Below are 25,114 nucleotides of genomic sequence, written 5' to 3'. Positions count from 1 at the left end.
TTTCACCAATTTTATTGCCACTTTTGAAATATTGAAGAAAAGATATATCATTAAATAGTTAATTAGGAGGAAAAAATTATTAAAAAATATGAAATATTAAGATTAGTTAATTAAAAATAAAGGCAAAAGTTGAAAATAAAATGATGAATTTTTAAATTAACTAGGAAAAAACAAAAAGCAAGCACGATAAAAAGAAAAAGAAAAAAGAGCTTTATTGTTTTTAATAAGTTTTTATAATTAAAAATATCACAATCCAAAACAAATAAACTGTTTTTACTGAAGTTAAAGTGTCAAATTTGAGAGATTAATGCATTTTGCTAAAGCAGAACCTAAGCCTGATGCATCTTCATTACCAATATAATTTTAACTTTTGAAATATTGAAGAAAAGATATATCATTAAATAGTTAATTAGAAGGAAAAAATTATTAAAAAATAATTAGTTAATTAAAAATAAAAGCAAAAGTTGAAAATAAAATGATGAATTTTTAATTTAACTAAGAAAAAACAAAAAAAAAGCAAGCACGATAAAAAGAAAAAGAAAAAAGAGCTTTATTGATTTTAATTAATTTTTATAATTAAAAATATCACAATCCAAAACAAATAAACTGTTTTTACCCAAGTTCAAGTATCAAATTTGAGAGATTAATGCATTTTGCTAAAGCAGAACCTAATCCTGATGCACCCATTTTACCAATTTAATTTTGACTTTTTAAATATTGAAGAAAAGATATATCATTAAATAGTTAATTAGAATGAAAAAATTATTAAAAAATATGAAATATTAAGATCAGTTAATTAAAAATAAAAGCAAAAGTTGAAAATAAAATGATGAATTTTTAAATTAACTAAGAAAAAACAAAAAAAAAGCAAGCACGATAAAAATAAAAGAAAAAAGAGCTTTATTGTTTTTAATTAGTTTTATAATTAAAAATATCACAATCTAAAACAAATAAACTGTTTTTACCTAAGGTCAAGTGTCAAATTTGAGAGATTAATGCATTTTGCTAAAGCAGAACATAAGCCTGATGCACCTTCATCACCAATTTCATTGCTACTTTTGAAATATTGAAGAAAAGAAATATCATTAAATAGTTAATTAGGAGGAAAAAATTATTAAAAAATATGAAATATTAAGATTAGTTAATTAAAAATAAAAGCATAAGTTGAAAATAAAATGATGAATTTTTAAATTAACAAAGAAAAAACAAAAAAAAAGCAAGCACGATAAAAAGAAAAAGAAAAAAGAGCTTAATTGATTTTAATTAGTTTTATAATTAAAAATATCACAATCTAAAACAAATAAACTGTTTTTACCTAATATCAAGTGTCAAATTTGAGAGATTAATGCATTTTGCTAAAGCAGAACCTAAGCCTGATGCATCTTCATTACCAATATAATTTTAACTTTTGAAATATTGAAGAAAAGATATATCATTAAATATTTAATTAGAAGGAAAAAATTATTAAAAAATATGAAATATTAAGATTAGTTAATTAAAAATAATAAAATTAAAATTTTAAATATTTTTTATGAAACTTTTTCCATCCTAGGTTTTCAAAATTTATTTTATTCAAAAAAAATGATATTTTATGCTTTCTAAAAATTAGCTTTATTTATAATGTTATTTAGAATGAAATTAAATAGGTACTTCACTATAGTTAATTAGAAGGAAAAAATGAAGAAAAAATATGAAATATTAAGATTAATTAATAAAATTAACAAAGAATGAAAAAATAAGAAATCATAATAAAAAGAAAAAGGAAAACAAATCAAATAAATTAAAAGAACTTTAATGTTTTAAATTAACTTTTATAATTAAAAATATTACAATGTAAATAAATAGCTTTTATTAATTGTAAGTTTTAATAGCAAAAATGAAGAAAAAATATCAAATAATAAAATAATAAAAAATGAATAATAAATAAATAATTAAAAATTGAAATGAAAATTAAGTTAAAATAACTAAAAAATTATAGTTTTAATAAAAATCAATAAATAAATAATGATGATGATAATTTCTTTTATAAAAATTATTTATTTAAAAAAATTGAAAATTAAATATACAAAAAATATAAATAATAAAAATAATATTTTTTAATTAAATATACCACAAATCAATATGGAGAACCTAATGAGATAAAAGTGAAGAGCTTAAAAACTTTTTTTATTAATTTATATAAATTTAAAAGATATTAATAAAAAAATTAATAATTACTTTTTTCAAATTATAATATTTTTTAATCTATTATATCATTTATTTTTCTTTTCAAAGATATTGAATAGCAACTTATGAAATTTGATTAATTAATTAATTATAAATAGATAAAAAGAACAAATAAAAAAAAATTAATTAATTATCAAATAATTTATAAATTTGGTTTTATGAAGAGATAGATATCACAGAAAAATTAATTTAACATTCACTTTTTAAACTTAATATTTTTATTTAAAGCATATACTTAAAAATAAATATAGCAGGAATTAGAGACCGCCGATTATTTATTTAGTCATATTTGAAAAAAACCTAGTAGTTAATGTTCTAAAATATTATAAAAATAATGTTTATAAGTAGATTTTTATGTTTGTTTTATCTCTGTAATTTTAGGAATATTTATAATATCTCTAATTATAGCATGATGCCATACAAAAATTTCATGGTTTGCCTGCCACCTATTTTGAAATATATTTTTTATTTATATATTTATTTATTTATTTATTAAAAAATCTAATTTATTTAAATTATAATACAATTATAATTAAATAAAAATTTTAAATTAAAAATTTTTGATAAAAAAACAATTAAAATTTTCCAATTCACAAATCATCTTAAATAAAAAATTTAAAAAATAGATACAAAAACAAACAACTAGATAGATGACAAATTAAGATAAATAGATAAATATTTTTATTCAATTTTAATTATTTTTAGGAACAATTTGAAGCTGGTTCATCTCAATAAATTTTTATCCGTAGTATTATTGAGAACTGTTTTGCTCACTTTGTTCTTGATTCTTTTAATCTACATTAAATTTTAACTTTTATTAGTTAACCTTTATCTAATTTGTGGCAAATAAGTTGAAAATTTATTCAATAGAAGCTTGCTTGACTGAATAATTTTCTACAAGCAAATTGTTTTTGTTGTTTTCAAAAAGTTCAAACATTTTACCAATAGATATGTCTGATAAAATTCTAAATCTGTAGAAATCATCAAAATGTTCGATTATATTATATTCGCCCACTTTATTTTATATGAAAGACTTTAAGTTTTCTCCATTCTATTCTAATACAATATATTAAGCTAGTGAAAGGAGACTTACTCCAACATCGGAATTCAATCTAGCATATAGTTATTTGCCATTGCCTTAAGCATTTATTTATTCATTAAGATTAGATGCATTCATTTATTGTAAATATGATTCAAGTTAATCATAGTGAATCTATTCTTTTACATTATCTTCTGTTATACCATATAAACTTAATTTTTGAATCAATTCTTGTTCTGTAGGGATTTTTAGTTTGATTTCTACTTCATAACCTTCACCAAATTTATCCTTTATTTGTTAAATGCTTCCAATACACCTCAATATACCTTCTACTTAAATAGCAACTCTTGTTGAGAGAGCTTCGGCTTCTTCCATAGAATGAGTCGTTAAAATTACACTTGAACTTTTACGTTTGGTAGAAATTCTTGAAATTACATCCCACATGAAACGTCTAGCAGCAGGATCCATTCCTGTGGAGGGTTCATCAAGAAAAACAATAGGAGGATTACCTAACATTGCTATAGCTACACTTAGCTTACGTTTATTACCTCCACTATAGGTTCCAGCTAGTTTATGTTCGAAATCAGTCAAATCCATTTCTTTAATTTTTTTGGCAACTAACTTTTCTCTCATTTCAATAGGAATTCCTTTGATTAATGCATACATTTCGAGATGTTCTCTAGCTGTTAAATTATCACACAATGCATCGAATTGTGGGCAATAACCAATGTAATTACGAGCTTGATTGATTTGAGTTTTCAAATCGAATCCCATGATGTGGCATTCTCCAGAAGTTTGCTAAATTTCACCTGACAATATTTTAAATGTTGTAGTCTTTCCAGCACCATTCACTCCCAAAAGGGTGAAGCATTCTCCATTACCGATGCCGAAAGAGACTTAATCGACAGCAACTTTTATTCTATCTTTAGAAGGAATAAAAACTTTTCTAAGCTTATTGACTCTAACTGTATAGTCTGAAGGATTGGTTTCTGCGATGAGATCAATTTCTTTTTAGACATCTTCATCATATTCTTTAGGTTAGTATTCAACTGATTTTTCCTTTGAAAACATGTTATTTAGGAAGGATATTTAAGAGTGGTTTTCTACCAAAAACACCAACAAATAGTAAATAAATCCTTCAAGAATCATAAAAATAATATCAGCTCCAGCAATATCAATTGAAAATGGTGAGTCAAGTTATTGATAATTATTTTAAAAGGCGTAGAGATTTCTATTACCTATGTTCATGATTCCATAACCAAAGCTGAATGAAGGAATGATTCTAAATATCCATCCAATAGCTATTGCAGCACTCTCAGTAGAATCAATAATACGGAGAATGAAAATAACCATAGGCATTATACCACCAAATAAGAAGTTAATGAAGAAAGAGGAAACTTACGCATTACCGTAATCTCCAAAAATGAAGCTTGTAAAATAAGAGAATGGGATAACAGACCATCCATAGAGAAAAACCATTAAAGATATAGCTGCTAAACAAGAACTCTCAGTGAATGATGAAATATCGTAAGCAAGAATCATCAAAATAGAAAAGACAGCAGGAATGATGTATTTTATGAAGTCAACCAAATAATTACTGAACCAATAAGTGTATAAGCTAACTCCACTTACTAATTGCTGATGTTTAATCTTTTCTGTACGTTCTTTAACTATAAAAGATATCAATGAAGCAGGGATGAAAGAAAAAGCAATAGCATAAATAAAACTAGTAACAAGACCTTATGCACTGCCAGATAAGTCCTTTTAAGTTTGTGTTAATGGTAAAGGATGGTTAGTTACTTAAATTGTGATTTAATGTTTTCCTAATTACTTAAGCCAATAATTGATGTAAGCTTCATTCATTTAGTTTATATATAAAGGAGCAGCATCTCTATATATGGTATTTATTTCTGTTGTGTATTTGAAAGTGTTAGAAATATTTATTTCTTCAATATAGTAAGAACCTGTAGAATCGTAATTTTTGGAGTGAAAGGCATAGTCTTCCCATTCATCAACTGATTATTGATTTGCTGTCCAAAAATCATATAAATTTGCTTAACTGAAAGAACCCAATAAATTTTATATATGAGGAGCGGATAGACCTTAAGCATTACCTACAACTACATTCAATGGGTTTGGGAAATTTTTTGGATCTATTATTACCCCATTTTATTCTGTGATGGAGGAAATTAAAGTTAAACTTAATCCAACAACAACAATCAAACAAGGTAAAATAACTTCACACAAGAGGGATCTAATATCTCTTTTAAATGAAATTGCTCTCTTTGTTGTAAGTGCTCTCATGTGATAGCAAAATTTGTCATAAGTTTTTGTGATTCTAACTTAATTCAAATCGAAATTGTCAATTTCATCTGCATTTTTTTCGTCTTCTGATATTTTATTCTATTAATTTTTTTAGCTTTCAATATCGCTATTACCGTCTTAAGATTTATCAACATTTAAGTAAATATTTTTGCTATTGCTCTTATCTTTTTCTTGCTCATTTAGCTTTTCCTTCTTCTTTTATTCTTTTATTTTTTTCTCTTTCAAATGAGCAACTTTCAAGAAGACTTCTTCTAAGGTAGTGATGGAAATACCATATGTTTGGATGCTTAACTTTTGCAAAGAGTTATCAAGTTCTAAAAAGAGTGGAGGGAAGTTAGAAGCCTCTTCGTTTCTAAGTTACAAAACAACTTCAGCTGATACATCTGACAAAACTTCTGCAGTTTTTATGTGTTTTTTAACGAAATCAATAATGGGTTATGAGTTATCTGTTGGGTACTTCTTCACTATTGTTAAATTATAACCAGTTCCAAATTTATTCTTTAAGAAGAGAGGTTTTCCTAAACAAACAAGCTATCCATCTGCCATAATACCAATTCTATCTCCAAGGTAGTCAGCTTCATCCATGAAATGTGTTGTTAAACAAATAACTCTGTCATTCTTATATCTTTTGAGCATATCCCAAATATGTCTACGAGCAGATGTATCCATACCACTAGTTGGTTCATCTAGATATACTAATTTGCTACCTCCAATAAAAGCAATTGCAACACTGAGTCTTCTTCTTTACCCTCCAGAAAGGTTCTTAGCAAGCTCATTAGTCTTTTCTTACAAATCGACATCCTCAATGTGTTTTTACACTTGTTTTTTGATCTCTTCAGAATCAGTCATGCCTTTAAAAGTAGCAAAAAGTTCTAAATGCTCATAAACAGACAAGTCATCAAATAAAATATCATACTGAGGACAAACGCCCATGAAAGTACGAATTTCTTCCATTTCAGTCTCAACATCTCTACCTAAAGCATTAGCAGCGCCATCTGTCATTTCATACATGCCAGTAAGCATAGAAATAGTTGAAGTTTTACCAGCACCGTTATGGCCTAACAGAGCAAATATTTATCCGTTGTACATTGAAAAGCTTAATCCATTCACTGCGCTCTTACCAGATGGATAAATCTTTCTTAAATTTGTTATCTTTACAGTTTGATTCAACTCTTCTTGGTCTTTTAGATTTTAAGGAACTTCTTCAAAATTATCATTGAAATCAAATGCTTATTCGCCTTCTGCCTTTTCTAAGAGTTTCCTTTTTTTCTCTTTTGGACTAAGTTTCTTTTCCCAAATCCAGCTGATAAAGAAGAGAGGATGACGTTTTTTTCCAAAATCATTGGGAAACACCTGATCAAAGTATAAACCAAGAATGATAAATATAAAAATATTTATTAAATTCATATAAATGTTAATAAAAACTGAATAATTATCGATTTCTTCAGTCAAATTAGACCATTGAATTCCCTTTTTTGAACTTTCAGAAATAAGAAAGACATCACAAGCCAAAGAAGTACCAGCTTAAGGTAAGAATGAAACACCAATTTTATCATTTTTTGAAGGATTATCATAGTTACTAAGAATAATTATTGCCATATATTAAAATAAGAAGAAAACCATAGCAAAAATATTTCCAACTTGTGCTTTGGTGAAAAAAGTAGTGATAAAGATACTTTAGAAAATCAAAGAGATTCCAAATATCAAATGCCATACAAAAATGACACTCCAATCTGATGAAACATAAATAGACCCTTTTAGAGCACTGGAAACAAGAATGCTACACAAAAAGTAGATGATGAAATAATAGATAATCCATGAAGCATAGAAACTAGAATTACTCATTCCCATTACTTTCATACCTTCTCTAATTTTCTTTTCTTTCTCAATAAGAAGTCCATATGTCATTCTGAGATAAATTAAAATCATAGGTAAGACAATAAAAACTCCCATATTGCCTTTTAAATTATCTACTAAAGAGTTTTTATAATGATCCTAAACGAGCATAGATGTAATACTGCTCTATATTTCTAGATTACTGTTTTCAGTGGTGTACTGTAAAATTATATTATCTATTTTAATTTTTTTAAAAATTAATTTTAAACCTTTTTTGTTTGATGTTTTATTTAATTTATAAAATTTTATTATTAGGAATTGTTGTATTTTTTTTATCATTTGCTATTATCTATTTAAATTAATCTTTTTTTAATCAAATTCACTTATTAATATTTATCGAAATTTAATTTTAGCTTTCCTTATTATCTTAAATTAAAAATATTCAAATATTCATCAAATCAATCAATGAAATTTGTTTATTTTTTTCTTCAAAAGAATTTAAACTTTTATTTTTAACAAGAAAAGGAAAGCTTTATTGATATTAAATATATCATTATGTATGCTAATGAAAATGTAAGCTATGTTTGCTTTTAATGGATATTCATTTGATTAAGATGAAGTATTAGGTATGTTAATTTCTTTAATAAAATAAATTAATTCATTTCTAAATATTTATTTTTTAATAAGTAGTAAGATGAATAAGAAATTAAATATTCTTACCTATCCAATTTTGAATTGTAAGAAATCCACTATTAACCCAGGTATCAAGATTATTTTTTTTGTTTTCATATAGATAATTAACTACTTCTGGTCTTATGGTTTATGGCACTTCAGAATCAGTGACAGATGAAGCATTGAATAAAAGACGATATTTAAAGATGTTATTGTAGTATTAGTCTATTGAGATACCAAAGCATATATCGTTATTGTAGTCACTAGAGGAAGCATAAGAAATGAGGTCATCAACTGATTAATATCTTTTGGTTTAGTAGTTATAATTTTATTAGAATATATTTTCCAAAGGTAACAAAAAATCATCAGGACCAACTGTAGCAACATGACCGTTTCTATAAGAAGGATATTAAGATGAGCGACCAGTGAGGCAATCTTTCATATGAGGAGGAATAGGAAAGTTTGTTTTAGGATTAATTCCAATATTTTAATAGTTTGGAGGTAAAATAGTTTTCTATTTTAAAAAAATATATTTAAAATTAATTGTAATGAATTGTATAATAAATTAATTACTTCAGGATAAAATGATTTTTTAGGAATAAACTCATCATCCACTTAACTTTTTAGGATAAAGAAAGTTGCAACCAAGAAAAATGGTAGAAGTATTTCGAAAATAGAACAACAAATATTCCTTTTCCAAAGAATAAAGTTTTTCTTCATTAAAGCTTTTAGATGCGTAGAAAATCCCATATTAATGTAATTTTATTACAATTTATTTTTGTTTCTTTTATTTTTTTTTGAATTAAAAAATTATATCAAAATCAATGGTTTTTCTATTTTGATATTTAAAGAAATGCTTTAATAATTCAATTATAGTTAGTTAGATATGTATTATTATGCATCTATTACATTTAGCTTTCATAATGTTTCTTATTAATTAATTAAATAAGTTTTTTTGTTCAATTTCAAACTGTCTACTTTAATTAATTAATTTCTTCTTTTAATTGAAATTCAATGAGGAATTAATTTACTAATAAACAATCAATTTTTTACCTAAATATTATATTTTGAACTTTCCAAGGAAATCTTCTCAATTTTCAATTATCTACTCTAATTAATGCTTTTTTGATATTATATTTAACACCAAAATTTTATCTTTAAAACAGTAAATCAAAATTGCGTAGAATCATTAGAATACTAAAAAAAGAATTTTCTCATAATTTATCAGCAAGAATAAAAATATTTACTAAAAATAAATATATCTATGCTTAAATATATATCTAATTTTAAATTTAATTACTTTTATATTAAAATGCAATCATTAGCCAAAACATTTATTTTGATTATTTTTAGCTCTATAGATATATTTATAAAATTTAAAAATGGCTTATTTGCGTAAATTCTTAGTTTGAACATATCTTCTAAAAATGATTTTAAATATTAATTGATTTATTTTTAAAATAAATTAGAAATATATTAATTTTTGCTATTTATTTTTTAAGTAGAAAATTCTAAGTAAATAAATTTATTGTTTTGTTAATTTAACTAATGCGTAAAAAATATTTCGGAAATGGATTTAAAATAGATATAATTAATTCATCCAAATTTAAAAATGGTTTGTTATCTATTGTTATGAGTTGATTTTTATAAATAAGAAATATATTTTTAGATAGACAATACTTTTATCAAGAAGTAAATTTATAGAAAATAAATTTATCTTTTTATTGATTTAACTAACTAATAAATCAAATAAAATTTCAAAAATGGATATAAAATTTTTTTGAAATAGATATAATTAATTTGCTTATCTTTAATTTATATACTATTTTTTAAAATAAGTTTTGGCTTCAATTAATTCTTACAAATTTTAAAACATACTTCAAAATGAGTTTTTGTCTATTTTTACTTTTTGTAATTAATTTACTTTTTTTCAATTTTATTTGTTCTAAAATTAGCTAGCTATTTTGCTTGCAAAATATTGCTTTCCTTTTCAAACAAAAAATAAAAATAGACTGATTTAATTAGTTAAAACGCACTTTTAAATAAATTAATAAATTTAGTTGTTATTTCTATTGTCTATTGTTCTTCTATTAATTAGCTTTTCATTAATAATTTATAAATTTTATTTTGAATTTCAATATTTTATTAAATAATTATAAAAATAATAATTAATAGTTAAAAGTTGTTAATGAATTGAGCATTTAAATGAAAAAGAACACTTAAATGATATTTTATAATTTTTTATGAAAAACATGTAAAATTATAATCAATAGTTTTACTCTTTAATTCCATTGAATAGGGGGGAGGGGTATTTAAAAAAAACATGAAAAATTGTAAAATGGAATACAGAAAGATTAAAAATTTTTTTAATTTATTAAATTTTTAAGAAATACAATTTACTTTTTATTAGTATTATTTTTTTTAAATGTTCATTTTAAATGTTAAAAAAAAAATATTTAAAATTAAATTGTTTCATTTTAATAGTAAATATATTTTATTTCTAATTGTTTATTAATAATTTAATGGAAATATTTATTATTTTTAATTACAAATAATAATTTCTATTACTTCTCCTAATTATTTTGTTTTTAGTTATAACTAAATTCATAAATATATTTATCTTTTTTTTCATCTTATAATTTTTAAAATAAATAAATTTTGAAAAAAATTTACACTGAAAACTTTGATAAAAAAAAGAAAATGATATAAAAAAATGAATATTTTAATAATCTCTTATACGTAGTTATTTTTAAAAAGCATTTTATATGATTAAATAATTTTTTAATTCGAAAGTTGATAAACTCTGAACCATAACTGCATACGAGCCTTGAAATCAATTTGAGGTAAGAATAATTAATTTTATGATTGTATTTATTTACAATTACACAACAATTTGTAAAATATAATTTAAAGAAAAGAAATTAAATAAGAAATCATATAAAATTTTAGCATAAGTTATTAATTTTTAGCTGCTTTTGTTTATTATTTAAATTTTATAAACATTTTAAGCTCTTTTTCCTTAAATAAATTCTATTATATATACTTTTTAATAAAAAAATCAAATTTATTACATAAAATTAAAGTAGTGTTCAAATTGGAGATTTAGATGTTTCAAAGTTAAGTTCTTCTTTAGCAAATTGCACTAATATCTCTACATTGATACTTAACCTCAAGTGATAATTTTTAATAATCTTAATTTAAATTTTTATTTATTTGTTTCTATTATTAATTTAGGACATTTTTCAAAATAATTTTTGAAATATTAAATTTATTCTTATTTGCTTTTTTTTCATTTTTTTTACAAAGTTTTTAAGATTTAAAGTTAATTTTAATTTAAAATATAAAAAGTAATAAATAAATTGATTCAAATTTGCTTTCAGAGTTAGGATCAAGCTTAGCAAAGTGCACTAGTCTTAGAACTTTGCATCTTAAATTAGAGTAATACAATTATATGTGCTTGGTTTATATTTTATAATTAAACAAAATCTTTTTGTTTGGTGTCTAATTTTTAGATTAAAATTGGTCTTGTTTTAGTCTTAACAATTTATTAAACTTATTGATTGATACAAATAATTTTATAAAATTTTGAATATTGAGTTGTAAGTTTAATAGAAAAACATATCTTCATTTGCTTTGAATTTATTTACTGCAATTAAAATTATGTAAAAGATAAATTTTATAGGTGGAATATTTATTAATATTTTTACATATTTTAAAAATAACTCTTAAACCTACCTATTTTATAAATGATAATATTTTAGAAATTATAGTATGTATCTTCAACTAAATTTTTATTTGATTTTCAACAAACTGATACTTTTTTATATTGATTTCTAATAATAATTTTCATTGAACTAAAATTTTTATTTTTATAATATTAAAAGAAATAATTAAATTAATGCTTTTGGGATAGAATGCTTATTTTCTGGTTTAGCTTAGTGCACTAATCTCTTATATTTAGATCTTAATTTGAAGTATAAATAATTGAATTAATTTATAAGTTATTATTAAATAAAATATAAATAATTTTCATCAAAACTTAAATATAAGTTAAAACCTAGATGCTAGCTGATTAAAACACATTTTTTATTTATACTACGAATTTAAGTTTACATTTTATTTAAAAATTATATTTAAAAATAACTAATAAATATCAATAAAATATAAAAGCAACAATCAAATCGATCTTTAGAGCATATAAAGCTTAGGATCTGGTTTAAAATAAATTACTAATCTCTAATTTTTATCACTTGGTCTCACGTAAAACCTTTTATTTTATATTTTAAGAAGCTTTTGAGGTTAATTTTAAATAGAGTTTTAATTTTTTTAAACCTTCAATTTATTTCTTTTAAGATTATCTTTAAATTTTATTTTATTTTTAAAAAACTTAACTGAAATAACAAATTAAATCTGTAAAATATAATAATAGCAATAATATTTTCGGTTCGTAGGGCACATAATTGCTATGTTAAGATTTAAAAAGTTGCACTTATATCTAAAACCTGGTTCTTAATTTTGGCTTAAATAATTTTAAAGACAAGTAAGTAAATAACTAACTAAATTTTAGATAATACTTTCTCCTTTAATTAACGAGCTAGCTTACAAAGTTATGTATAAAAAAAGTAATATTTAAATGTTTGCTATAGATGTATAAAGCATATTCTCTGATTCAATAATGTACACAAATCTCACAAGATTAACCTTAAACCTTTAGTAATACTATATTTTTAATTTATAGTTTGTATAATTTAATCAAAAAAAGAATAAATTTTTACATAAAACAAGAAGAGTTATTTTAAATTATTTATCATTTCTTTCTTAAATCAGCTCTTTTTTCTAACTTATTTTAAGACGAATTTATTTATTACTTTAAATATATAAAAAGAGGAAATTTAATTCATGATAAAGGGGCTTAAATCTTAGGTACTGTATTGTAAAAGTGCAATAAGATCGAATAATTGGATCTTAACCTTAGGTAAAAATATTTTTTTTTGTTTTAGAGTAAATTAAAATTTAGCATTCATCATTTATATTTACAAGCTAAAAGAAAAAAATCTTCATTTGAATTTTAAAATATTTATTATTTTTTATTTACTATGCTAATAAATAGCATTTACTGAGTTAGGCCTTTAATTTAATTAAAATTTTTTTAAATTAATGCATTTATTTTTTCAGTTATTTTATAATTTTAACAACTTTTTCTCATATTATTAAAAGTGAAAACACAATTGGCAAGCAAGGGGCTCAAGCTTTATTTTCTAGTTTTACATATTTTAATAATCTTTAAGATTTATCACTCGATATTCAGTAAATTACTTTGTTAAATTTTAATAAATATTTTACTAATTTACTTAAAATAATAAGCAAAATTAAAAAAAATATTTAGAACATTTAAAAATATTTTATAAAATGATTGTAATTAATTCATAATAAATTTAAAACTATATGCATATCCTAAAAATAAGCTATTCATTTTTATCTTCCTTATTGCTAAATGCCTTAAATTATCTAATAAATTATGTAAAAAATAAAAAGAAACAATAAAATTGGTAATAATGGCGCTAAATCATTAAGTTCTGCTTTAGAAAAATTATAGCATCTCTCAGCTTTGACCCTCAAGCTTTAGTAAATTTTTTTATAAATTAATTACACAAAGTTTTAAAGTAAACATACAAAATTTCTATTTAGATGAATTAATCGCTCTCTTTTTTTATCTGTTATTTTTTATTTATTTATTATTGAAATTTTGAATTTTATTTAAAAATTTTATCTAAATAAACTAAAAGGAGAAATTTAATGAGTGAAAAGGGTTTATCTAGCATATATTCTTCATTAACAAAATTCGAAGATCTCATAAGTTTATATATTGATTTGGAATATGATCCAATACATAAGAATGCGTAATAATTATTTAGCATTTTATGTTAATCTTTTAAGAGGTTTATTCAAAAAAAAAATAATAAAATATTTAATAAGCCATTACTTAGCTTAATTATTGTTTAAGCTGTAACATAAGATTTTACTCTTTTTTATTGATCTGAAATTCTAAAACAAATAATATTTGATATATTTTATTTGCTTATTTGTGCTGAAGTTTTTAATATTAAATTTAAAAATGATTTCATATCTCTTAAAAGGAATAATTAAATGAGTGACAATGGTGAAACAAATTTAGGTATCACTCTAAAAAAATAATGTAACAAACTTTAAAAGTTGACTCTTAATCTTAAGTAAAAAATTAATTTTATTTATATTTTAAATCTTTCTTTTGTTAAGCTAGCGAAAACTTAATAAGGAATTTTGAAAAATTTAAGAAATATTTTTCTTTATTTTTGTTTTACAATTTTAATTCCAAAATTCAGCTTCTTTTTTTAATCATTTGTTATAAAAATACAAAGGAGAAACTTAATTAAATACGAAGATTTATTAAACCTATATTCTGGTTTAGAAAACTGCACTCATCTTTAATCTTTGACACTCAATATTAGGTAATTAATTTAATATTTAGTTAATTTGTTATTAAATAAATTAACTTCTAATAATTATTTTATCTACTAATTATTTTTTATAACTTTATTATTTATTTTTTTGATTTTGTCTAAATTATTTTTAAAAAATAATATTTAAAAGTGAGAAGAATATTTTGAAAACAAAACTATCAGAAATACAATTCAGTCCTATTTTTAAAAAGTTAACTAATCTCTCAATACTGAATCTTGATCTTGATGTTGAGTATAAGAAATTCTTTAATACTTATGATAAGCATTCTAATTAGTTTATTTTGATATTTTTTTATCATTTTATTGATTTTTTTTAGCTATTTTTAGCTTTGTAATTTTAGTAGATTTGTTTAAATGAAAAACTAATTTTTACTAACTTTTTTACATAAATGATATAATTATTATGATAAATTAGTTATGGCACAATATTAGAAAATCTAATACCTTTGTCATACAATTAGCTCTAAACTTTCTCTCTAAACATTAGGTAAACTTTTTATTATATTTTAATTCTAATAAATAAAATATAGTTTAAATTCATAATAAAGTTTATTCTGCTAATTTAAATTTTTTGTAATATTTAAAATTTTAATAGGGCAAATTTTATGAAATTCGATAATGTGAAAATCTTTGTTTAAACTTTAGATTCTTGTCTTAATCTCACAAGTTTTGGCCTAGTAATTGCTAAAACTAATGATATGTAAAGCAATCTATTTAATATGATTTTTATCTTCTTAATAAAAATTATTTAATTTTATTAATATTTATTTAATTAAATATTATTTTTTATACAATTAAATTTTTTTCTTGTTTGCATATTATTAACATAAAATTTTATATTAAAGTGCAAAGGAATTGAAAAAAAGTGAAATCGCTTACATTAATTATAAAATCTGTAAATATTATAGACTTGTGAATAAAAAAATTGAGTTATGATAATTCAATTTTCATGTATTTATTTATTTATTTATCCATCCATACAAATTTATATTAGCAAAAAATATATTAATATTTTTGATAAAATATATAAAGCAGCCTTAATTGAACTTTTTATTTCAATAATAGTTGAAATTATTTAACCTTTTATAAATAAAGTATTAAATTTATATTATTTAATAAATTATAAATAGTTATTTTTAATAAATAAATAAATAAATAAATAAATAAATAAATAAATAAATAAATAGTCTTTTTAATAATTTATTCGGGGGGGGGGGGGGGGGGGGTCACAGCAGTAACCCATTCATTTTGAATGAAAAATTTCCATTCAAACAATCACAAAAGTAACAAAGTGAATAAAGAAAGTATCCATTAGCTACCCCACCAAAATAATTATTATATTAATATTATCTAGTTCAAACTCCATCCATTGTTAGCAAAATCTTTCAATATATTATTCTTATTATTGATTGAATAAGAAAATACTATTAACTTTCTGATATACTTTAGTATATTTAAGTATCTAAGATAGTTTAAGTATAAAGAATATATTGTAATTTTTATTTAATCTCTACTTATGTTATGAATACATCTAATTTATATCTATAATATAAAAGTTTACATTTAAACAATTTTAATAAGACAGAATCGATCTTTAAAAGGATTCATATTTTTTGGCGAAAACAGAGGGTTGAGGTTGATTATATTTATAAATGTAAAAATAATAATAAATATATTAACTTTAAATTTAGTTATCATTTTAAAAAATATGATAAAATAATAAATACATGCTATACTATATATATATTCTATTATTTAAGTATTTTTATATTTATTCATCCTATTTTCAACACTTTTTTATCATTAGAAATATCTTTCAAAGACAACTAATCTTTTTGATTTTAAACATTTACTTTCAACTTTCAATAACTATGATTCATTGATTTCGTTACCACTTTTATATAAATCAAAAAAAATTATATTTTAAATCAACAAACACAAAAAATATTAAAAGAAGAAAAATTAATCAAATAAAAATCAAATAAATGAATTAAAAGTACTATTTACATAGTTTTAAATTTTCTTTTTTTAAAAAAAATTTCACAATTAAAAATAAATAAATTAATATTTTTACATAAGATTAAGTACTAAATTTGAAAGGTTAGGACAATTTAGTAAAGCAGAACCTAAGCTTTATGCACCTATTGCACCAATTTCATTGTACCTTTTTAATATTAATAACTCCTAAGATAACTAAAAAAAAAATAAAGAAAAAATATATTAATAACTCCTAAGTTAGCAAGAAAAAAAAATAAAGAAAAAATATTAAATAATAAAAATTAAATAAGTTAAAATAAAAGTAAAAATATTTAAATATCAAATAATAAAAAATTAATTAAAAATGAGTTAAATTAACAAATAAAAAACACTTAGCATAATAAAAAAAAAGAAAAAGAAATAAAATAAAAAGCTTATAAATAAATTAATTAAAAGAGTTAGTAATATGTATTATTTTAAATTCATATTAATATTAAAATATATCACAATCCATGTAAATAAGCTATTTATTTTTACCCAAGATTAAGTGTCAAATTTGAAAGTTAATTGCAACTTTATATAGCTGAACCTAAAGCTGATGCACCAATTGTGCCAATATAATTTCTGCTTTTTAAATGTTGAAGAAAAAAAATAATGAGACAGTTAGTTAGTTAGTTAGTTAGTTAGTTAGTTAGTTAGTTAGTTAGTTAGTTAGTTAGTTAGTTAGTTAGTTAGAAAAAAAAATATATTATAAAAATAATAAAAAATTAATAAGTTAGTAACAAAAGTAAAAATTAAAAATAAATAAGTAATATATCATAATCCAAAACAAATAAATAAATAAACTAACTAACTATTTTTACAAAAGATTAAGTGTCAAATTTGAGAGATTAGTGCAGTTTTTTAAAGCAGAACCTAAACCTAATGCACCAATTGCACCTATTTGATTGTACCTGTTATATAATAGAAGAAAAATATTTAATTAATTTGTAAGTTTAAAGGAAAAAATTGGAAAAATTAAGAAATGATATTAAAATTAAAGTTAAAGTAGAAAATAAATGAAAAAATGAGTTAAGTTAACAAAGAAAGAAGAAAAAAAACACAAGCAGAATAAAAAAGAAAAAGAAAAATTAATTAAATTAAAAGATATTAAATAAATTAAAAGAGTATTTATATTGTTTTAAATTCATTATTATATTAAAAAATATCACAATCCAAAAAAATAATCTATTTTTACCCAAGACTAAATATCAAATTTGAGAGATTAGTGCAATTAACTAAAGCAGAGCCTAAGCCCTAAGCACCTTCATCGCCAATTTAATTTCCGCTTTTAAATGTCAAAGAAAAAAATATGAAATAATAAGAAATAAATAAATTAATAATAAAACCAAAATATCAAAATAAGCAAACAAACGAGTTAAATTAACAAAAAAATAAAGAAAATAAACACAATCATAATAAAAATAAATCAAATCAAAATCTAAGAAATAAATAAATAAATTAAAAGAGTTATGTTTTTTTTATTTATTTTTATTAAAATATAACAGTTTTACCCAACAATAAGTGTTAAATTTTATAGATTAGTGCAATTTGATAAAGTTCTACCTAAGTCTGATGCTCCAATATTACCAATTTAATTGAAGCTTTTTAAAATTAAGTAGTTGTTGGAAAAAATGAGTAAAAAATACGAAGTTAGTAATAAAAAATTAATTCATAAAAGCAAAACTTGTAAATGAAAAATGAGTTAAAGAAACAAAAAAACACAAGCCGAATAAAATAAAAATAAAAATAAACAAATAAAAAGTTAATAAATTAATTAAAAGAGTTTTTTTGTTTATAATTCCTTTTATTTTAAAATACATCACAACCCAACCAAAAACAAATAATTTGTTTTTACTCAAGATTAAGTGTAAGATTTGTGAGATTAGTGCAATCTGCTAAAGCTCTACCTAAACCTGATACGCTAGTTTCATCAATTTAATTGGCACTTTTTAAATAATTAAGAAAAAAAATATAATTAATTGGTATGTTAAAAGGAAAAAATGAAGAAAAGAATTGATTTATCATATTTGAATTAATTTATGAATAATAAAAGCTTAAGTAGAAAATCAAATAATTAGTTAAATTAAAAAACTAGCAAAAAACGAAGCACAATTCTAATAAATAAATAAATTAAATGAATAAAATTATATTGTTTTAAATTCATTTTTTTGAAATAAATCACAATCAAAAATGAATAAACTATTTTTACCCAAGATTAAGTGTCAAATTTGAGAGATTAGTGCAATTTACTAAAGCAGAACCTAAACCTGATGCACCTACGTCGCCAATTAAATTGATACTTTTTAAATATTAAAGAATAAATCAATTTATGGCAAAACCTAAAAATGAAAAAACGTACAAAGAAAGAAGGAAAAAAAAATAAGCAGAGTAAAAAAGTAAAATAAAAGTAAATCAGATAAAAAGCTAATAAATTAAGATATCAATATTGTTTTAAATTCTTTATATATTTAAATGTATCAGAACCCAGAACAAATAAATTGTTATTACTTAAGATTAAGCGTCAGATTTGAGAGATTAGTGCAATTTACTAAAGCAAAACCTAAGCCTGATGCACCTTCATTACCAATTTCATTTTATCTTTTTAAATAATAAAGAAAAAAACTTAATTAAGTATTTCGTTATAAGGAAAAAATAAGTAAAGTATTTAAAATAATAAGAAATCTTAAGTTAATAATAAAAGAATGATTGAATTAAAAAACTAAGAAAAAAAATAAAAAAAGCTAAATAAAAAATAAAAGTAAATTAAATAAAAAGCTGATTGATATATTTATTAAATGAGTTATTTATTTTGTTTTTAATTATTTCCCCAAAGCAGATAAATTTTTTTTACCCAAGAGTAAGTATCAATTTTTACAGGTTAGCGGAATTTGATAAACCAGAACTTAAGCTTGATGCACCTTCATCATCAATTTTATTATTACTTTTTAAATATTTAAAAATTATATATATTTTATTTAGTGAGAAGGAAAAAATCAGGAAATAAGAAATTAATTGATTGACTAATAATAGTAGAAAAAAATCAAGTAAAGTAAAAAATAAAAGAAAAAAAACTCAAGCAGATTAAAAAATAAAAATAAATCTAATAAAAGAAAACAAATAAATGAGAAGAGTTAGTTATTTATTTTGCTTATATTTTTTTATTATTTTAAAATATTTCATAAACTAAAACAAATAAACTGTTTTTACCTTAGATCAAGTGTCAAATTTGAGAGATTAACGCAATTTGCTAAACCAGAACCTAAACCTGATACACCAATTGTACCAATTTCATTGTCACTTTTTAAGTATTAAAAAAAAATGTATAATTAATTATTTTTTTTGATGGAAAAAACGAATAAAAAATATGAAGTAATAAGAAGTAAATTACTTCATTAACAATAAAAGCAAAAATTGAGAAAAAATAAGTTAAATTAACTAATAATGAAGAAAAAAGCACAGTTATAACACTAAAGAAAAAAAATCAAATAAAAAGCTAATAAATAAATTAAAAATTAGTTATGTATTTTGTTTTAAATTATTTTTATATGAAAATATTTCACAATTTAAAATAAACTAATAAAAAAATAAAATAAACTAGTGATACCTTAACTTAAGTATCAAATTTGAGAGATTAGCACAATTTTCTAAAGCAAAACTTAAGCCTTATGCACCTCCATCACTAATTTAATTTTTGCTTTTTAAAAATAATTAAAAAATTAATTAAATATTTAGTAGAAAAACATTAATAAAATAAATGAAATAATAAGAATAATTAATTAATAATAAAAATAAAAGTAAAAAATGAAAAAATGAGTAAACTTAACAAATAAAGAAGAAAAAATAAAACAAGATTAATAAATAAATGAAAAGAGTTTGTTATAAATATTGTTTTCAATTTTTATATTAAACTATTTCACAATCCAAAACAAATAAACTTTTATTACTTTAGATTAAGTTTCAAATTTGAGAGATTAGCACAATTTGCTAAAGCCGAACTTAAGCCTGATGCGCCTTCATCAAGAATGAAATTGTATCTTTTTAAATATTGAAGAAAAAATAAATAAATAAATAAATAATTAATTAATTAGTTAGTTAGTTATTTAGAAGAAAAAAATGAGTAAACTTAACAAAGAAAGAAAGAAAAAAAAACAAGCAATAAATAAATAAATAGATTTTGTTATATTGTTTTAAATTTTATATTAAAATATTTCACAATCAAAAACAAATAAACTGTTTTTACTCTAGATTAAGTTTCAAAATTGAGAGATTAGTACAATTTACTAATGCCATACCTAAGTCTAATGCAGCAATCGCACTAATTTAATTCCCCCTTTTTAATTATTGAAGAAAAAATAAATAATTGATTTATTTATTTATTAGTTAATTTTTAAAGAAAAAATGAAGAAAAATTATTAAATTAGAAAATAATTAATTAACAATAAAAGTAAAAGTTGATGAGAATAAGTTAAATCAACAAAAAAATAATGAAAAGAAAAAAACACAAGCAGGGTTAATTAACATCTGTATTTTCGACACCTTACCTCAAGTTTAGCTAAATGCCATTCAAAAATTTAGTGAATTGAGATCACTATTTTTTTGAAAGGCTGATGCATTTGAACATTATTTATATAAAAATAAATAATTTATTTTTGAATTTCAATAATAATATTAATAATTAATTTTAATTTATATCAACCAATCTTTATGATTTTTCTATTAAATTTTTAGTTTTAGCCTTTTTTAAAAATTTTTCTTTAAGGTAAGTGTAGTTAGTTTAAATTTATTAGAATAGAGATGTCGATTAAGCAGAATATAGAGTAGATGATTAAATATACTAGAGGTAATAAGTTGAAAACTAGGATGTTAGTTAATTAACCCACAAGCAGAATAAAAAATAAAAATAAAAAGCAAATAATTTAAAAGAGTTTTTTTGTTTTGCATTCATTTTTATATCAAAATATATCATAATCTAAAAAAAAATAAAATTTTTTTACCTAAGATTAAGCGACAAGTTTGAAAGATTAGTGCAACTTGCCAAAGCAAAACCTAAGCCTTATGCACCAATTGTACTAATTTTATTGTATCTTTTAAATATAGAAAAAAACTTATATTATTTATTAATTATTTAGAACAAAAAATTAAGAAAAAATATTAAATAATAAGAAAAGCTTAAGTTGAAAATCAAAAAATTAGTTAAATTAACAAAGAAATAAAAAAATACAAGCAAAATAAAAATAATAAGTTAATTATTTTAAATTGACTTTGATATTAAAATATATCACAATCCAAACAAATAAGTTGAATATTTTTACTGAAGATTAATTTTCAAATTTGAGAGATTAGTGCAATTTACTAAAGCAGAGCCTAAATCTGATTCATCTTTATCACCCTTATATTTTCTGCTTTTTAAATATTGAAGAAAAATAAATAATAAATAAATTAAGGAAAAAATTAATAATTAATAAACAAAATAAAAATTAAGTTATAAAGAAATATTAATTTTAATAAAAATGAATCTAGTTTATGAGAAAAATAATATTTTTAATAAATAACTTAAAAATTAAATAAAAGAATATTAAATGTATATATTAATAAATTAAACATACTGCAGATCAATATGGAGAACTTAATAAGATTAAAGAGAAGAGTTTAAAAACTTTTTTGTTAATAAAAATAAACTTAAGCAATATTAATAAAAAAATAAATGTTTACTTATTTTAGATTGTTAAAATATTTTTTCTATTATATCATTTATTTTTTATTCGAAAATATTGAATAACAATTTATAAAATTTAATTAATTATAAATATTTAAAAAATGAATTACCATTCACTCCAAATTTATTTTATATTTAGAATAAATAGTTTATAATAATCATCAAACATCTATTAATAAATTTATTTTAAGGAACAGATATCTTAAAAGATTATCATAAAATTCATTATTAAATTTTTATATTTCTTTTTAACATAAATAGCTGTTTCTGATTTTAAAATTTAACTGATTAGATGTATGTATGTATGTATGTATGTATGTATGTATGTATGTATGTATGTATGTATGTATGTATGTATGTATGTATGTATGTATGTATGTATGTATGCTATATAATCACAATAGTTAAAATAAAAAGTAAAATTTCATTTCTTCCTGAGGTTTTATATAAATTATGGTATCTATTCAATCTTGATAAATAAAAAAAGTATGGAAATATGATTGATGGATAATATTTCAAATTAAAAAAAAACAGGAATATAAAAGCTTGGCATTTATAAAATTTATTAAGAAATAATATAACACTAAAAGATTCAAATTGTTTGATCGTTTTTTGAGAAACCATAGGGTTGCTTAGAGAAATTAATTTATTTAAGTTAATTAAATTTATTATTTTTTTATTTTTTATAAATAAATTATTTACTTATAAAAATATGAATGATATTAATAAATATAAAATCAATTATAAAATCTATAAATCAATCTGTTTATATATTAGGTTAAAAAAAACTTTTTCAATATAAAATATAATATTATTCAAACATTTAATATTTATTCATCCTTTTTTCGTCACTTGTTTATCAATATGATATTTTAAAGACAACTAATCTTTTTGATTTAAGACACTTGCTTTTTATTTTGAGTATTGATGATTTTTTCAAACACCTAAAAATTTTATAATAAATTTGTATAAATTTTTAATATTTATTGAAATAAAATAAACTTTTAAATTAAAAAATATTTGTTAAATTAATTAATAAAATAGCGTTATTGGTATGAAAAAGATAAAAAAAAATTATATAAAAGCTATCAAATAAATTCAAAGAGCTTTATTGTTTTTAATAGTTTTTAAAATATCACAATCCAAAACAAGTAAACTTTTTTACTAAAACTTTTTAAATATTGAAGAAAAAATATATCATTAAATAGTTATTTAGAAGGAAAAAATGAAGAAAAAATATGAAATAATAAGATTAATTAACAATAAAAGCAAAAGTTGAAAATAAAATGATGAGCTAAATTAACAAAGAAAGAAAGAACAAAAAAAAGCAAGCACAATAAAAAGAAAAAGAAAAAAGAGCTTTATTGATTTTAATTAGTTTTTTTAATTAAAAATATCACAATCCAAAACAAATAAACTGTTTTTACCTAAGGCTAAGTGTCAATTTTGAGAGATTAATGCACTTTGCTAAAGCAGAACCTAAGCTTGATACACCTTCATCACCAATTTAATTTTCACTATTTAAATATTGAAGAAAAAATATATCATTAAATAGTTAATTAGAAGGAAAAAACGAAGAAAAAATATGAAATAATAAGATTAATTAACAATAAAAGCAAAAGTTGAAAATAAAATGATGAACTAAATTAACAAAGAAAGAAAGAACAAAAAAAAGCAAGCACAATAAAAAGAAAAAGAAAAAAGAGCTTTATTGATTTTAATTAGTTTTTTTAATTAAAAATATCACAATCCAAAACAAATAAACTGTTTTTACCTAAGGCTAAGTGTCAATTTTGAGAGATTAATGCACTTTGCTAAAGCAGAACCTAAGCCTGATGCACCTTCATCACCAATTTCATTGTAACTTTTTAAATATTGAAGAAAAAATATATCATTAAATAGTTAATTAGAAGGAAAAAATGAAGAAAAAATATGAAATAATAAGATTAATTAACAATAAAAGCAAAATTTGAAAATAAAATGATGGGCTAAATTAACAAAGAAAGAAAGAACAAAAAAAAGCAAGCACAATAAAAAGAAAAATAAAAAAGAGCTTTATTGTTTTTAATTAGTTTTTATAATTAAAAATATCACAATCCAAAACAAATAAACTGTTTTTACGAAAGGTCAAGTGTCAAATTTGAGAGATTAATGCACTTTGCTAAAGCAGAACCTAAGCTTGATACACCTTCATCACCAATTTAATTTTCACTATTTAAATATTGAAGAAAAAATATATCATTAAATAGTTAATTAGAAGGAAAAAACGAAGAAAAAATATGAAATAATAAGATTAATTAACAATAAAATCAAAAGTTGATAATAAAATGATGTGCTAAATTAACAAATAAAGAACAAAAAAAAGCAAGCACAAAAAAAAGAAAAAGAAAAAAGAGCTTTATTGTTTTTAATTAGTTTTTATAATTAAAAATATCACAATACAAAACAAATAAACTGTTTTTACCTAAGGAAAAGTGTCAAATTTGAGAGATTAATGCACTTTGCTAAAGCAGAACCTAAGCTTGATGCACCTTCATCACCAATTTAATTTTCACTATTTAAATATTGAAGAAAAAATATATCATTAAATATTTAATGAGAAGGAAAAAACGAAGAAAAAATATGAAATAAATAATAAGATTAATTACCAATAAAAGCAAAAGTTGAAAAATAAAATGATAAGCTAAATTAAGAAAGAAAGAAAGAAAGAAAGAAAGAAAGAAAGAAAGAAAGAACAAAAAAAAGCAAGCACAATAAAAAGAAAAAGAAAAAAGAACTTTA

At 20.7% G+C, this 25,114-nt stretch overlaps 5 protein-coding genes across 5 annotated transcripts; 2 read left to right on the top strand and 3 right to left on the bottom strand. All coding sequences in view use genetic code 6, as the record gives it.

Annotated features, from left to right (window-relative positions):
• Nucleotides 1-246: 246 nt before the first annotated feature.
• TTHERM_001417320 (hypothetical protein) lies at nucleotides 247-1,405 on the bottom strand (the record flags this gene model as incomplete). Its single annotated transcript, XM_012799888.1, has 4 exons — nucleotides 1,316-1,405; nucleotides 966-1,055; nucleotides 617-706; nucleotides 247-367 (listed from the first exon to the last, which is right to left on the bottom strand). Exons 3-4 carry the CDS (start codon nucleotides 685-687, stop codon nucleotides 247-249), a joined length of 192 nt encoding a protein of 63 aa, XP_012655342.1. The 5' UTR covers nucleotides 688-706; nucleotides 966-1,055; nucleotides 1,316-1,405.
• Nucleotides 1,406-2,911: 1,506 nt separating this feature from the next.
• TTHERM_01417320 (ABC transporter family protein) lies at nucleotides 2,912-8,848 on the bottom strand (the record flags this gene model as incomplete). The annotated part of the gene is made up of 3 exons (XM_001029584.2): nucleotides 2,912-7,662; nucleotides 8,147-8,612; nucleotides 8,672-8,848. 3 exons carry the CDS (start codon nucleotides 8,846-8,848, stop codon nucleotides 2,912-2,914), a joined length of 5,394 nt encoding a protein of 1,797 aa, XP_001029584.2.
• Nucleotides 8,849-11,869: 3,021 nt separating this feature from the next.
• TTHERM_001417306 (hypothetical protein) lies at nucleotides 11,870-12,766 on the top strand (the record flags this gene model as incomplete). The annotated part of the gene is made up of 3 exons (XM_012799887.1): nucleotides 11,870-12,358; nucleotides 12,528-12,638; nucleotides 12,722-12,766. 3 exons carry the CDS (start codon nucleotides 11,870-11,872, stop codon nucleotides 12,764-12,766), a joined length of 645 nt encoding a protein of 214 aa, XP_012655341.1.
• A 7-nt stretch (nucleotides 12,767-12,773) lies between these two features.
• TTHERM_01417300 (kinase domain protein) lies at nucleotides 12,774-15,534 on the top strand (the record flags this gene model as incomplete). The annotated part of the gene is made up of 11 exons (XM_001029582.3): nucleotides 12,774-12,811; nucleotides 12,984-13,073; nucleotides 13,316-13,405; nucleotides 13,634-13,723; nucleotides 13,885-13,998; nucleotides 14,236-14,328; nucleotides 14,497-14,586; nucleotides 14,729-14,830; nucleotides 15,014-15,085; nucleotides 15,194-15,298; nucleotides 15,444-15,534. 11 exons carry the CDS (start codon nucleotides 12,774-12,776, stop codon nucleotides 15,532-15,534), a joined length of 975 nt encoding a protein of 324 aa, XP_001029582.3.
• An 864-nt stretch (nucleotides 15,535-16,398) lies between these two features.
• Nucleotides 16,399-24,887, bottom strand: TTHERM_001417299 (hypothetical protein; the record flags this gene model as incomplete). The annotated part of the gene is made up of 20 exons (XM_012799886.1): nucleotides 16,399-16,492; nucleotides 16,673-16,762; nucleotides 17,113-17,202; nucleotides 17,439-17,528; nucleotides 17,813-17,902; nucleotides 18,129-18,218; nucleotides 18,473-18,562; nucleotides 18,827-18,916; nucleotides 19,126-19,215; nucleotides 19,469-19,558; nucleotides 19,825-19,914; nucleotides 20,222-20,311; nucleotides 20,562-20,651; nucleotides 20,858-20,947; nucleotides 21,612-21,701; nucleotides 21,930-22,019; nucleotides 23,761-23,850; nucleotides 24,108-24,197; nucleotides 24,455-24,544; nucleotides 24,798-24,887. Coding segments are annotated over 20 exons (1,804 nt in total), but the record flags the coding sequence as incomplete, so codon positions are not given.
• Nucleotides 24,888-25,114: the final 227 nt, after the last annotated feature.

Source organism: Tetrahymena thermophila (assembly GCF_000189635.1).
Source record: "Tetrahymena thermophila SB210 genomic scaffold scf_8254416, whole genome shotgun sequence".
Classification (NCBI taxonomy): domain Eukaryota; phylum Ciliophora; class Oligohymenophorea; order Hymenostomatida; family Tetrahymenidae; genus Tetrahymena; species Tetrahymena thermophila.
Note: the sequence above shows the minus strand (reverse complement) of the source record. Positions and strands in the feature narration are given on the sequence as shown.